This window comes from Caretta caretta, chromosome 20 (assembly GCF_965140235.1).
Source record: "Caretta caretta isolate rCarCar2 chromosome 20, rCarCar1.hap1, whole genome shotgun sequence".
Taxonomy (NCBI): domain Eukaryota; kingdom Metazoa; phylum Chordata; order Testudines; family Cheloniidae; genus Caretta; species Caretta caretta.
The window spans coordinates 2,835,237-2,849,768 of NC_134225.1; the positions used below are offsets into that span (position 1 = coordinate 2,835,237).

The 14,532-nt window shown below is 62.9% G+C and overlaps 1 protein-coding gene across 2 annotated transcripts in view; it reads right to left on the reverse strand.

The window, feature by feature from the left end:
- The window catches only part of BAZ2A (bromodomain adjacent to zinc finger domain 2A), a 34,599-nt gene that overhangs the window by 10,827 nt on the left and 9,240 nt on the right, over nt 1-14,532 (reverse strand). For both annotated transcript variants that reach the window (XM_048832391.2, XM_048832389.2), the window contains exons 2-15: nt 10,143-10,280; nt 7,867-8,394; nt 6,976-7,161; nt 5,640-5,861; nt 4,629-4,820; nt 4,456-4,516; nt 4,244-4,352; nt 3,930-4,031; nt 3,373-3,589; nt 2,668-2,729; nt 2,472-2,537; nt 2,160-2,366; nt 1,552-1,806; nt 1,127-1,341 (exon numbers count right to left, since the gene is read on the reverse strand). In XM_048832391.2, the coding sequence (XP_048688348.2) occupies nt 1,127-1,341; nt 1,552-1,806; nt 2,160-2,366; nt 2,472-2,537; nt 2,668-2,729; nt 3,373-3,589; nt 3,930-4,031; nt 4,244-4,352; nt 4,456-4,516; nt 4,629-4,820; nt 5,640-5,861; nt 6,976-7,161; nt 7,867-8,394; nt 10,143-10,278 (2,558 nt within the window). In that variant the 5' untranslated portion in view covers nt 10,279-10,280. The remainder of the gene's footprint in view (nt 1-1,126; nt 1,342-1,551; nt 1,807-2,159; nt 2,367-2,471; nt 2,538-2,667; nt 2,730-3,372; nt 3,590-3,929; nt 4,032-4,243; nt 4,353-4,455; nt 4,517-4,628; nt 4,821-5,639; nt 5,862-6,975; nt 7,162-7,866; nt 8,395-10,142; nt 10,281-14,532) is intronic.

Below are 14,532 nucleotides of genomic sequence, written 5' to 3' on the forward strand. Positions count from 1 at the left end.
GTAGTCTCCCTATCCTGCACCATTCCCCAGGCTCAATGCAGCCCAATGCATGCTGGGATATGTAGCAGAGTAGCAGCCGTGTTAGTCTGTGTCCTCAAAAAAGTGTGTTAGTCTCTAAGGTGCCACAAGTATTCCTTTTCTTTTTGCTTGGATATGTGGTCTCCCTGGGCTGCACCATTCCCGAGGCTCACGGCGGCCCAATGCACGCTGGGATATGTGGTCTCCCTGGGCTGCACCATTCCCGAGGCTCACGGCGGCCCAATGCACGCTGGGATATGTGGTCTCCCTGGGCTGCACCATTCCCGAGGCTCACGGCGGCCCAATGCACGCTGGGATATGTGGTCTCCCTGGGCTGCACCATTCCCGAGGCTCACGGCGGCCCAATGCACGCTGGGATATGTGGTCTCCCTGGGCTGCACCGGCCCTAGGCTCACGGCGGCCCAATGCACGCTGGGATATGTGGTCTCCCTGGGCTGCACCATTCCCGAGGCTCACGGCGGCCCAATGCACGCTGGGATATGTGGTCTCCCTGGCCTGCACCATTCCCGAGGCTCACGGCGGCCCAATGCACGCTGGGATATGTGGTCTCCCTGGCCTGCACCATTCCCGAGGCTCACGGCGGCCCAATGCACGCTGGGATATGTGGTCTCCCTGGCCTGCACCGGCCCTAGGCTCAAGGCGGCCCAATGCACGCTGGGATATGTGGTCTCCCTGGCCTGCACCGGCCCTAGGCTCAAGGCGGCCCAATGCACGCTGGGATATGTGGTCTCCCTGGGCTGCACCATTCCCAAGGCTCAAGGCGGAGCAATGCACGCTGGGATATGTGGTCTCCCTGGCCTGCACCGGCCCTAGGCTCACGGCGGTGCAATGCACGCTGGGATATGTGGTCTCCCTGGGCTGCACCATTCCCAAGGCTCACGGCGGTGCAATGCACGCTGGGATATGTGGTCTCCCTGGGCTGCACCATTCCCGAGGCTCACGGCGGCCCAATGCACGCTGGGATATGTGGTCTCCCTGGCCTGTATCACCCTGTGAGAGGCAACAGCTGGGTTTTGCTCCCGGTTCTAGCCCCTACCCCCCCAAGGCTGCAGGGCATAAGCGGCCCCGCCCAGCCCCCGCTCCTCACTTGATGATGAGGGCACTGCCATTGAGCTCGTTGACCAGGAAGGCCAGGATGGCTGCCTTGCGGTCCGGGGGCAGCGCCTGGAAGGGCTTGGTCCGCAGGCCGTGGCATAGGTCGGCGTCGGCCCCATAGGCCATGAGGAAGCAGCGCAGGATCTCGGAGACGGTGTCCCGGTTCAGGCTGATCTCGGACACCTTCTCCCCGAGGATCTTCAGGGACTGGGGGGGAGGAGGAGGAGGAGAGGCGTTAAAGCAGCGGAGGAGGGGCCAGGGGAGGGTCTTTGCTGGGATACGGGGGAGGCGGGATCCTGGCTGCACAATGCCCCAGCTCATGCAGGAAGTGTGGGGCCGGGCAAGAAACGGAACCTGGGTTTCCCCGGCCCCACGCCCGCCTCGTTCAGTCCGAGTCCAGGGGGCTCGGCCACGTACCTGGCAGTAGGAAGGGAGGCCGGGGTCGTAGAGTGCGGCCTGGAGCAGCCGCACCAGCAGATCCTGCACCTCGCCCAGGCTGTCGTCCACGCCGAACAGCCCCTCCTGCAGGGTGCAGAGGCTGGGCACGTCCCGGGGCACCTCGAAGCCCAGCACCCGGCCGTAGGAGTGCAGGAACTCCACGATGGTGAGGCAGTCGGAGAAGGCCCCGCTGGGCAGGACCAGGCCGGGGATGCGGGAGAAGGCTGGCAGGGGCTGCGGGGGGGGGAAAAGAGACGAGCGGCTGGTCAGCGGGGCCTAGTGGGTGGAGCAAGGGCCCTACCAGATTTCAGCATGGATTCTCTTCCTCCCCCCGGCCCCCCAACACACAGGCCTGTGATACTGGCCTCCCCACCCCCAAAGGGCCAGCGCAAGAGGCACCAGGCCCCGTGCCCCGCACGGCGGGGGCCTCGCTCAGCCCTTGCCCTGCGGGGAGCCCACACCTGACCCACTCGTGGGAGCCCGGGGCAGCTGGGGGACGCTCCCCACAAAGCTGCAGAGCCAGACGGGCGCTAGCCTCGGGGTGGGGGGCCCTGATCTCCCCCCTCCCGCCAGGGGGTTCACCCAACCTGATGGTCGCCCAGACACATGTCCTCCGTGGGCTTCTTCATCTCCTCTAGGATCATCTGCTGCCGGCGCCGCTCCTCCAGCCGCCGCTGGGCCAGCAGGTTCTTGTCCACCTTCCGCACAGCCTTGGCCTTCTCCTTGGGCCGCCCCTTCTCCTTGGGCCGCCCCTTCTCCTTGGGCTTCTCCGGCCGCGCCTTCTCCTTCTTCGCCTGGGGGACAGACAGAGCGACCGGCACGGGGGCGAGTCAGGGATGCAGCCTCCCCCAGCTTTGTGTCTCCCCCCTGCCCCCCCAAACAGGGCCCTCCACACCCACCTTGGCTTTCTTCTTGGCCTCCTTGGGCTTGGGCACTTTGGCCTCCTGTTTCTGTTTGTTCCTTGCCTAGAAGGGATGAAATCCAGCTCAGGTGGGAGGGGAGTCCCAGACTGAGGGGGATACCCTCCCAGCTCCGACTGGGTGCCCCAGATGGAGGGGAAACGGACCAGGGAGCCCTCCCCAGCGCCGCTCGTACCTTTCGCCTCATCTTCTTCTTGATCTTGCTCATCTTCAGCTTCTCTTCATCGCTGAGCACCTCTGCAAATTCGAGGGGGCGGGGGAGAGAGAAGACTCAAGGGTGGAGTCTGGCACAGCTGGGGGGGAACGTGCACCCCTAACCCCACTCCCAGGCTGGGCACAGCTCCCTGGCCCTGGATTCCCGTGCCCCAGCAGCCACACAGGCCTCTCCAGGCCCTCGCCCCGCTGGAGGGGGCAGGTCTGAGCTGTGGGTGTCACCTGGCGGAGAATTCGTGTCTCCTGGTGGCCAGGAACGCGGCACTGGGAGCGCACGCTGCCTGGAAGCTGCCATTCGACTCGGCAGCGTGTGCCGAGATGGGGGGGACGGGAGCAAGTTGCGGGGTGGGGGGAGACGGGAGACGGGCCAGGGGTTGCACTGAATGGAACGGATTGGGCAGAACTAGCGAGGCTGAAGTTTTAGGTTCAGCCTGCCTGAGCAGGCCCAAGCTCACGCCCTCCAGCTGGCAGCGTCTAAGCCGGACTCCTCCCTGGACGGTGCCTTTGCAGCTGGGGCATGCAGCGGGTTGAGGGTGGGGCCGGATCCAGAGTGATGCTGAGCAGCCCCGTCCCTGCTCTGAAATCAATGGGAATGGGCCGGCGCATTGGGGCCAGTAGATGAGCTCCCTTAGAGCACAGGGGCCGCATGACACGCGGGGCAGGGTACCTTGGGCTTCCAGTTTCTTCAGGAGCCGGGCATCGGTCTTGCTCAGCAAGTCGGCCATCTTGGCCTTGGGGGGCCGGCCCCGGCCGCGCTTCACCTTGGGCGCTTCCTTGGCCTTGGCCTTCTCCTTCTCCGCATTGCGGGGGCGCCCGCGCTTGCCCGTGATGGCCTGGATGCGCGAGGGGATTTCCTCCTGGGTCAGCTTCACCCACTGCAAGCCCTGCATGGGAGGGGGGGAGCTGCAAATCACCACTGGGTCTCCGCACCAAGCCCTGACCCGATCCCCCAATGCCCGCTCGCCTGAGCCCCTGGGGAAGTCTCCTTTTCGCCCATGGCGAGGGCACCAGCCGGGCAGGGAGGCTCCGGGGAGCACGGGAGGGACTCCGACCTGCCAGCTGGCAAAGCCATGGGGCCCCGGGCCCTGCAAACCCTGCGCCTCGGGCGCATCCCCAATAAACGGGCGCTCGCCTCCGCCCCTACCCACCCCGCTCCCAAGAGAGGAACAGGCCCCGTGGCCGGGCAGAGCTGGCTGCAGCCTGCGCCCTAGGGAAGGTGCCCACCTCGGGCGTGTCCCGCTCCTCGTAGAAGTCGCCAACGGGCATGCGGGGGCTGAAGCTGAAGTGTTCACGCCGGACGTCCTGCACCACATTCCGGCTCAGGTACTGGGGGAGAGACAAGGCAAATGGGGCTGATCAGGCACCGGGACACCCCCCTCTGCAGCACAACGGGCAACCCCCCCCCCCCGGCCGACACTGGGCATCGTCATGGGGGCACCCAGCAGCAGGGATCTGCCTGCTCCAACCCGCCACGCCAGCCTCCCGACGGCCACGGGCGAGGGATTCCACCCTGGTCCTTGACGGGGAGAGAGGTTTACCTTGATCACCTCCGGGAACTGCTTCATCCTTTTGCCGCAGGGCCCGTAGTACCAAGTCTCCCCCTGCCAGCGGTGGCTGCCCTTCTTGATCCGCACTTCCCTCCTCCACCTGCGCGGGAAAGGCCCGTCAGTGGCCGGCACCCACCTGGGCGGAGCGCTGGCCGTCCCCCACCCCGGCATTGCTCCAGGACCAGCCCCCGGGCGCCACCTACCCGTGCTGCAGGGGGAAGCGAACCTCCTCCACCGTGGCAATCCGTCTGCGGGGGACTTCGCCTGCCAAGACAGGGGGCCAGTCACTCACTGCGCGCCAGCTGCTCGCTTACAGGCCAGGGTGGGGGCAGGGGAAGGGGCTGGAACAGCCGGGGGTGAACAGCTTCTCACCTACCCCTTGCTGACGCACTGAGCGGGGCGGCTGGAGCCTCCAGGCAGCTGTCCTCAGCCACTTCTTCCTCTTCCTCCTCCTCCTCCGGCTCCAGACAGGCGGCTGGGGACTCTGGCTCCAGCGGGGGGCTGCGCTCCAGAGACTCCGAATCCTCCTCCCCTGGGTCGCCCCCGTCCTGCAGGTCCAAGCTGCTGTCTGCAACACCAGGGAGGGACAGAGATTCGTGGGGCAGGACCACCCCAGCTGGGGTGGAGCGGGGGATACGCTGTCTGCTGGGGTTATTTGCCAGGCTGCCACCCCATGCTGTGTCCCCCCACTCGAGGCAATCCCAGTGATTCGTCTCTGCCCCCCCACCCATGGGCAGGCCCTGGGACTCCCCTTTCGGGGCGGAGGGGGTGACAGGATGAAACAAACCCTGTCACGTCATGCGGCGAGTCTGCAGCCGAGCCGGGACGGCAGCCCCGGTGCCGCATCACCTCTGCTGTAACCGCTGAGCCACGCTCCCTGCAGAACTGGAGAGGCCGGCTGCCAGACTGGGGCTCCCAATACGCCCCCTTCTAAAATCCTAGACCCCGAGCCTTGCTGCTGTTCATGGTTCCTCTGGGATTTTTCTCCCCTGGCTGGAGCCCTTAGAACCAACCCCCCCACTCAATACCCCCCGGCTTTCCACAGGCCCACTTCCCTGGGGGTACGCCGGCCATCTGTATCCACCTCTTAACCGGAGCTTGGAAGCTCTGTGGGGCAGGGATTGTCTTTTTTCGGGTACGTACAGCACCCAGCACCATGGGGCCCCGGTCTCGGACTCCCAGGCATTGCCGTAACACACAACACTAGGCAGGATTCCCCTCACGCCGTGCGCCCACCTCCCCGGAAGAAAGTTTGAGCCACTGGGCTGGAGATGACGCAGCGTCTGCTGGGACACGTAGTCCCCACCAGCTGTGCGCTTTGCAAAAGCGGCCCGGTCTGGCCCTACAGCCACTTGTAAGCCGGTTCCGCACCAGAGACGCCCCCTACCTTGCAAGACGGCCTCCCCCAGGACAGGGGGCGAGACGGGGCTAACGAAGAGCGACGAGGGGGCCTGGCTGTCGTCCGGCAGCAGGCTGAAGGAGCTGGAGTTGTTCAGGGAGGGGCTCTCGGAGCAGTCGAGGGTCGAGATGTCCGGAGCAGCCTCCAGAGAAGACTTGTCGTTCACCAGCTGGGAGTTGTCCATCTCGTAGAGATCTCCGGTCCCTGGGTCTGCGGGGTGGGGAAATCGGAGCAAGATGCCTTAGGCGCGTCCTACCGGGGGGGCGAGTGTTCACCCCATTGTGGTTAGGGTCGTGCCCGGGGAGCAGCTGGGGTGGGGTGGGTGTCTGCTTGGGAAGTTAAACCCACACTGAGCGCACTTCCCGTGATTCCAGCACACCAGGGGTTAACGGATTTCGCTGGCTCCAGCACACCAGGGGTTAATGGATTTCGCCACGCCCCCGGCTCCTTTGGGAACCGAAACCCAAGATGGCTGTGTAATAACCATCCCGGAAGCGAGTTGGGCTGGGTGACTGTGTATAAGGAAGCCTGGCCCTTTAAACAAGGAAGCCAGGCCCGGTAACCCCACCCCTATTGGGAGAGATTTCATGGCTCCGCCTACGAGTGGGCGGGATTCCACAGCCAGAGGGGTATAAGAGGCAGTGTGTGTCCCCACTCCTGCCCCCAGTGCTGACCTGACAGGGTTAGGGGAGGAAGTTTGCACTTAGAAACTACGTGAACCTGGAGCGCTGCCCCTGGGGGTCTCAGCCCCACAGCCGACACCAGACACCGTTGCTGGGGCCGACTGGCGGGCCAAAGGGAGGTGGGAAGAGTTTGCCAGCACCAGAAAGGGACATTTTTCAAGGACTGGGATGGGGCCCAGCAAATAGTCAGCAGCTTCAACGACGCCCTCGGCGCCAGACTTCCCAGCGGCCTGACCCCCCAGACCCGCAACACCAGCGGGGCAACAGGGCGCAGGCCGACAGAGCCTTTGATTGGTCGAGATCCAGCCTGTTTCACGAACCTGCCCCCTTACTTCCTCCACCCCTCACCCCAGATCGAAGAGGCTCTCTGAATACCTCACGCCCCCCGAGCGAGCGGCGCGCTCTGGTCCCGCAGCCGGCCGGCCTGGGAGCTTCCCCACGGACGGGGCACGGCGCGCCAGTGGGCCCAGTGTTGAGAAAAAGGCAGCTCACGTTACCTGCAAACTCGCCCACCCGTGATGCCCACCCCGCCCTCTCCAGATCACCGCCCCCACCCGCCCGCCCTCTGCCGATTTCACACCCCAGGCCAACCTCCTGGGGAAGGGGGTCCACCCTCTCGGGCCGGCCGCCAGCCTCCCTACCTCTAGCCAGCGACTCGAAAGGCTCCAGGGGGTCTTCGCTCAGGAGAGGAGGGTCTGCCAGGGGACCGGCGATGGCAGAGGTGTCACCCAGGCAGCTCCCAGCGGTGTCCGGGGATAAGACGGAAGCTTCCTGGCTGAGCGGTTCCACACCTGTCCCGGACCTGTTGTAGCTGCACATTTGCAGGTCTAGACACGACCGGACCCCCCCCCCCGACCCCAAAGAGAATACGTTAACACAACCCTTCCGTCCCCCTCCCGACACAGGTGTCGGCACCCCCCCCACAGTCCCAGCACCCCCAGGAGGGACCCCGCTTCAGGAGCGGAGCGCCGGGCGGCCCCGGTGCTGGCATAGGGCTGACGTCAGCAGCCCCGGGTCCCGGGCAGCCAAGCCAGGCAGATGCTGCCTGGGCAGCTCCTGGACTGGGGCAGGATGTCGGTTATGGGCAGCTCAGCAGGGCTCATGCCGCAGCCTCCCCCATGGCACAATTGCTGGTCCCCACCCCCCCAGACCGTGCTTTCCACAGCCCTGTTCGCAACACATCAAGTTTGCCGACTCGTCTCCTCCCTCCTTTGGGAGGGGGAGCCTCCCACCCGGTGCACCCCTCCTTACCCTCTCCCAGGTCATGGGCTTGATCCCCAACCCCTGCCCTTGGGGAATTCCCTGGGCACGTTGGGGGGGGGGAGGGAAGGTATGTGTCTGCAAGTGCAGAACGTGGGTAGGGAGCCAGGCAGCGCTGCTGGGCTCCCTCCACCACTGCTGAAAAAGCCCTTGGCACGCAGTGCAGGGGGCCCAATTCGGAGCAGTCTCAGGGCAGCTCTACACCACAGCAGGGATTTGCGGGGGAGGCAGGGGGGTTGATTTAACCATGACCCTCCCCTGCCCCCACTCACCCGGCTGCGTTTCCTCCAGTTCCTTGCTGCCCATGAGTGCGGCGCCGGTCTCCTCGCCGGCAGGCGGCATCTCCTTTGCCGCCAAGGACCCCTCCGGGCCGGTGCCCAGCATGGGGGAGGGCTGGGAGGCCGCGTAGAAACCACTGGCGCCGTTTGGCACAAGCTCGAAGCTCTGATCCTGGAAGGAGTCGTACAGCTCCTGCGAATCGAAGCTCAGCCCCATGGAGCCAGAGGTGCCGTTGGACCAAAACTCCTGGGCCCCCCGGGGGTTAGTGTTGTGCCCCGGGGACGCCGGCCGGGCGCCCCCAAGGATGCCGTTGAGCGGGTACTGTCCGAGGCCGGAGAACTGGGAGACGCCGGGGGTCTCCTTGAGGCCGCCGGGCTGGTACGGCGGGTAGTTCCAGAGATAGTCGTATGGGTGGGGCAGGGCGGAGGCGTCGAGGGAGTGCCCGGCAGAAGCGAAGGTCCCTGAAGTACTAGTGTGAGATACAGTAGATAAGCCATTCCCGTTCACGTCGCCATTCAGGCCTGCCGAGGGAAAGGCAGAGCCATTGTTTAATTGGCTGTGCCGGGGACACGGACTGGGGGGGTTGGGGGGAGATCCCGGCCTTCCTCTCCGCGGGGAAGAGCCTAGGCGAGGGCGGGAAGCCAGCAGGCGTGCAGCAGGGATGAAGGATCTTCCCAGAGAGAGCTTAAAGCGTGTGGGGCACAGACCCCCCCGCCCCAGAAACTCTAGGCCTGGGACAGCAATTGGGAACAGGAAGCCACAGAAGGGCTGTCCACGGGGAACACCTCGCCCAACCCAGATGAGGTCCTGCCGTCCGGTTCCTCAGCCCCCTAGAGATCACAGTGTGGAGGGCGCTGAGGAGGCCGGCTGCAGACTGACCCCCCAGCCCCATGCAAGCAAGTCACCCAGCCCAAAGCGGGGCCTTGGGGAGGTAGGAGGGTTTGTCTGATTTCTCCCCAGCTGCCCAGGTGTCTCCCCCAGATCCTCCCCATGGGCTGCGGCAGGGTACTATGCCCCGTATGTTGGGACCCTCTCTGTCCCAGGAGCAGCAGGCCTCGGAGACCCGCTGTAGACAGGAACCACGCGGCCAGCCGCCCGTTGGCATCCGAGCCACCCAGAGCCATGGACGCGGGAAGTTTGGCAGCTCTGGCTCCAAACGCAGGGGGCTGCGAGCCGGGGTGGGGGTGGGGGGCTCTTGCCCCGGCAAACGTCCCCAGGAGAGGGAGAATGCGGAGGTCCGGGTGAAACCTGCCGAGCGGCCCCGGTGTCCGAGCCAGCGCTGGAGTCCCGCGGGGATTAGCTGGCCCTCGGTTGGGCTGCTGGCGAGATCAGCTGACCAGCCAAATCCATGCAAAGACCCGTTCTGGCAAGTCGTTTCTTTTCTAGGATGAAGCAATCCCAAACAGAGCCCCATCCCCCCAGCTAATCCACTCCAACCCAGCCAGAATCCCACCCCCCCACACCACCCGGGTTCCTCTCCTGCGCCCAGCCCAGTGTCTGCCCCATGGCACAGCTGCCTTCAAACCGGGATAACTGTTCCTCTCCAGTGGCTGCCTCCTTGGGAGGAGGATCCCCTGGCCCAGGGCAGACCGGGCGACCGGCCCCCTCCAAGCCCCACCTTGCTGCTCTCAGCTCCTGGGTCTCCTGAACCAGACGGTCCAGTCCTGCTCCCGCTGAAGCGAACCCAACGCCAACCCCCATGTTGGCTGGCCATGGACCAGGGACAGGAGTCTAGACACGGCTTCCTTCTTTCTGCTGCACGGGGGCTCCGTCCACTCCAGCAGGGGGTGCCCTCAGCACCCCCCCCCCAAACTCCTTGGGACCTCCTGCTCTCTCAAGGGAAGCATCACCACCCAGAGGATGGCCTGGCCGGATCGGGTCCTGCCCTAGCCTGTGCACCCCCTCCTCCCTGGGGACTGGCTCAGCCCCTGCGTCCAGGATCCCAGCCCCCAGCGAACCCGCTGACCACATGCTGATAGGACGCTAGGCACCAGTCAAAATGATGCAGGGTTTGCACGGGAAGTGGGATCTAGTGGGCGAGAGCAGCAGGCCTGAAACCCAGGACTCCTGGGTTCTTTTCCCCCCCCATCAGACACTGACTCACTGTGCAGCCAGTGGAGATCCCCGACTTGGCAGGAGTGGGGGGTGGTCACTGCGGTTTGTTAAGCACCCCAGGGTGCTAGAGACCAGTAGAGGGTTATTTCTGAAGGGTGGACAGGCCAAAGGGTCCAAGCCCACTCAGAGGCCAGCCCCCCCTCCATGCACTCACCTTTCCCTTGCGGGGGGAAGTTGATAGGAGACCCGTTAGTGTAGGGGCTGTCCCCTGAGGAAGGTGCGGGCTTCAGTCCTGAGGCAGTGGGGACAGAGGGGAGGCCAGGGAAGTTAAAATGGTTGTTCGTTTCCATTTCTGAGGAGAGAAGAGACGAGACACCAAAGGGTTAAAAGTGCCCCGACCTGGAACCGCTGCCCGGGGGGGGACAGGATCTCCCCCCCGCCTACTGGGTATAATGCACCCAGACACCAGGCAGGGATCAAGGCCAGGTGGGGGATATTGTACCCAAGCTCCTTGACTGGGGGGTGGAGGGGCGGTGGTGAGGGAGGGTTGGATGGAAAACAAGCTGAGCCGGAGAGCAGCACATGAAGAGCCCCACCCCCCCACCCCCGTCCCCCAGAAGGGGGCAGAACGGGTGCGAAAGCAACCGAATCTCAAATCGGTGGAAGGAAAGTGGACGCGGAAACCACGGTGCAAATTCCCGGCCTGCGTGACGCTGACAGATGGAGGCTCTGAGAAAAGGGGCCATGTCCCCACTTCCCATCACCAGGAACATTCAGGGCTACAAAACTCCCTGCAGCAGCCCCAAGCAGCCAGCAGCCCTCCGGCAAACAAACCAACGTTGGCGTAAGACGGCGTTTCACTGCTGTGTTGGGAGCTTCGCCAAGGGAAGGGGGCTACCGAGAGATCTCACGTGCTCCCGGCCCCGGATTCGTTTTTGCATTAAACTCAGCCGCTCCGCTTCTGCTCCCAGGGCTCAGGGTCCGGCAGAGGGCTGCGGAGAGTTTTCGGCTGTAGCTGGAGCAATCCCACGGGACTGCTTCTAGCATCTTCCCACCAGCAGGCCGGCACGTTTCGGTTACAGATCCTCGCCCCCCTCCCAGGCCGGGAGCTGTTTGCCCATTTCACAGGGCTCACGCGCCCCACTGGGAAAGAACAGCATTTCCTGTTGCCAAGATCCACGCGAAAGAGACGAGCCGGCCGAAATAAGCCAGGGAACGTCATCCCAGGGCATAGAGCCCAGCTGGCTCGGCGCTCGTCTTTCTGACGGGTCACTCCTGCCTGAGTGGCGCCTCCCAGACACACCTACCCATCTTTCGGTTGCTGTGTCGCGGACACAAAGGGCCAGTGCTAACCACACGTCTGGACGGCTGCCCCAGCACCTCCCCATATAAAGGAACGGGGACAAGGAGTAAATGCATCACTCTGCCCACCCCCGGCCTGCCAGAGGGAGGGCAGCCCCACCCCGCGCCCCCAAGTCTGGGGCAGAGTAATAAAACTTGCTTTCTATTAGCCTTTTATTGACTAGACCACTTCTCTCCAAGTGGGCGGATTAGCCCCATTTCACAGACAGGGCAGAGAGAGATGGACATGCTTCCCCAAGGCCACACAGCAAGCCAGAGTCAAGAAGAGAACCCAGAAGTCCTAGTCCCCTGCCCATCTCTAATCACCGGCCTCCCATCATCTCCAACTCCCCATGGGCGTCTCCAGGGGATTCGTACACCCGACAACCCGCGGTGCAAACAAAAGACAGGGGGAAAAAAAACCTGAAATTCAGCCCGACCGATTCCTCCGGCACTGCAGCTCATTTCCTCTTTGATGGCTTTTGGAACAAGCCTTCCAGGGTATCTGCCGCTCGGCTCTGGTCTCTGCCTCCTCCCAGCTCCAGAAGAAAACCCTCCTGACCCAGGCACCAGCCTTAGCCACCAAGGAAAGCAAACGCCAACCCCCTCCCAGACGTCGGTAGCTTTCTAGCATGTGAATGACGGTATCCCCAAGAGACCCCAACTATAGATGGGGCGTGTGCCTAGGATTTGGCCGGGGACCCTTCAGGGCTCAGGGAAAGGAGACGCAGAGAGGGGAAGTGACTCGTCTGAGGTCATCCTGCAGCAGAGACAGTTGAGAACCCACGTCTCCCACCTCAGTTCCCCACGCAGGCCACGGTGGATTCCTCTCCGCCTCATTGAGTTACAAGGCGAAGGTTTAACACAGCAGGGCCGAGGGACGGCGTGAGCCCAGCGGCAGCCGTTCTCGAAGGGCCGCACCGAGGCCACGGCCTTGCAAGCAGCAGCAGGCCAGACGCGGAGTGTCGAAACAGAGACCGGCGATTTCGTCACTCTCTGCGGCATTCGCTGCAATGCTCCCAGGCCGGAGGAGCCCGATGGGCTGCTCCCCGTCAGCGCAGGATAACAACAGCGTCTGATTCACCAACTCGGGAAATTTCAGCGGCAGGCAACTCATCTCGCAGGCGGGGGACCCCCCTCGCTATTGCTTCGTGACGCCCCGTCCGTGCTGCTCACTGGGGCACAGGTCACATTCACTAGCGATCAGCCGAGAAAGTGACCTTCCCTCCCACCCCCCTTCAGAGGCACGTCTCCCTTTCACAGCCACACCAAGAGTCCCCCACCGCACAGAGCATCACCGCCTAGCTCTGATTGCTCCTACAAGCCACAACAAGAACAGGGCTCCAGCCCGTGCCTGTGCTGGGAAAGCCAGGCCAGACAGTTATTAAAAACCAAAAAAAACCAAAAACCACCACACACACCCACCCCTTTCCGGCAGCAGTTTTTTAGCTGGCAAACCTGTTTCTGGCCCTTTAAGGGCCAGAGGAGGAGCCGAGAAGCCGGAACCAGACAGGTGACTGCTGCAGGGTCAGCTCTGAGAGCATGGGGACAAGCCAGGCTGGTGCCAAGGTGAAGGGAGGTGCTGGGGACAGGAGGGCGAGGTAGCTAACCGCAGGGGAGGAACCCTGGCCTTAGGAAAGCAGCCAGGAGGAGGAGGAGGAGGGTGAGTGCAGCCTGGCTGAGAGGGAACCAAATAAAAGCAGGGAAGATGGGGAATTAATTACAGCGAGGGAGGAGGGAGATGAATAGGATGGGAGCAGTTCGACTAATAGGGTCAGGGTTTGAAAGCAGGAGCCGCGGCTGCGAGAGAACATTGGCTGTAGCCGTGAGCTGGCTGCTTTGTTAGCTCCTCCCCAGATGAGCAGCACTGGAGGCAAGCGGGCGTCATTCTCCCGATGGGGTATTGATCGCAGGCCAGTACCGGCACCGGCAGCTTCCAGACGCCTCTCCCTGACCTCCCCCGTCGGTAACGGATTGTCTGCGCGGGGGCTGAACGGACATCTCCTTGGGCCTAGCCCGGCCGACAGCCCAGCACGGACAGGACTGGGCAGCATCGGATTCCCTTGAAACAAACAGTACCTTCCCCACCACACCCCAAGACACCCGCAAATCCCATCCCAACAACCCCAGGCCTCGGCTCCCGCCCGGAAATGAGCCACTCACCCCAACCGGCCAGTAACCCTCCCCACACCTGGGCAGGAGACAGAATTAGGCCACGGCTTGTCATTGCAGCCGACCATTTCACAGGAGAGGTGGCGACAAGAACAAGGAGGATTCTGGACCCAGCCGGAGATCCTGAGCAAATGAGAAACATCACAGGCAGGAACGGGCGTGGGGGGTACTTAGGAGGCAGTTGTGATCAATTCAGTGGGCAGGGAACCGGGATGCTTAGAAACCCACGGAGCCGCTCACAGAACCTCGGAACCAGCCAGAAGCTTTCAAGAGACGGCAGCCGAGAATTTAGGCCCTGTATTATTCTAGGCGGCACCGGTTTGCTAAACCCAACGCCGATTGAAACGCAGGTGGGTGGTTTGTTGTGTTGATTTCATTTCCATTAAAAACAGGGGGGTTCTTTGCTTTCGATTTCAGCCTCTCCAACACAGGGGTTTAGCCAAGCCAACATGGCAACAGACTATTGAGACATTTGCAGCAGCGCCAACCACCTGCTTTGTGTTTCCCCAACCACTTCAGACCTATCTAGCCACAAAGGGTTAACCGAAGGTGTGATTTTAAACCAGTTTCTTTAAACCAGTTTCATTAAACCAGCGTAACCTACGCACACCTCCTTATATTGGTTCCCATCCGTTTATAACTCACATCGGTAACTGGATGGGCGCAAATGAACCAACGTAACCAGTTTGAAACCGATATATTACCCGCGTCCACACACAGGAGCTAAACCAGTTTACACAGATTTAAATTAAACTGGGACAACTTGTGTCTAGACAAGCCTGTAAAACTGGTCCCTGCTCAGGAACAATAGATGGCTTTAGGCCCAGCCAACCCAGGGCTTTTGTCCTGGCACAACCATGTCTGGTCAGGGGTGCATGATTTGTAGGGGGACTATCCAGTTACCCCAGTACAAGCCTTGGTATGAACCCCATTACCCCAGCATAGTCCACCCCCCTTCCTGTCCGTTTACATGGGATAAACGCATTGACGCTAGGGGAACTGTACGTTTCTCCTGGTCTAGTTAAAGCGGTACGTCTTGTGTGTTCAGACAAGGCCTTCTACCCGTCAGCAAGGTCCGCCAGAGGTGGATT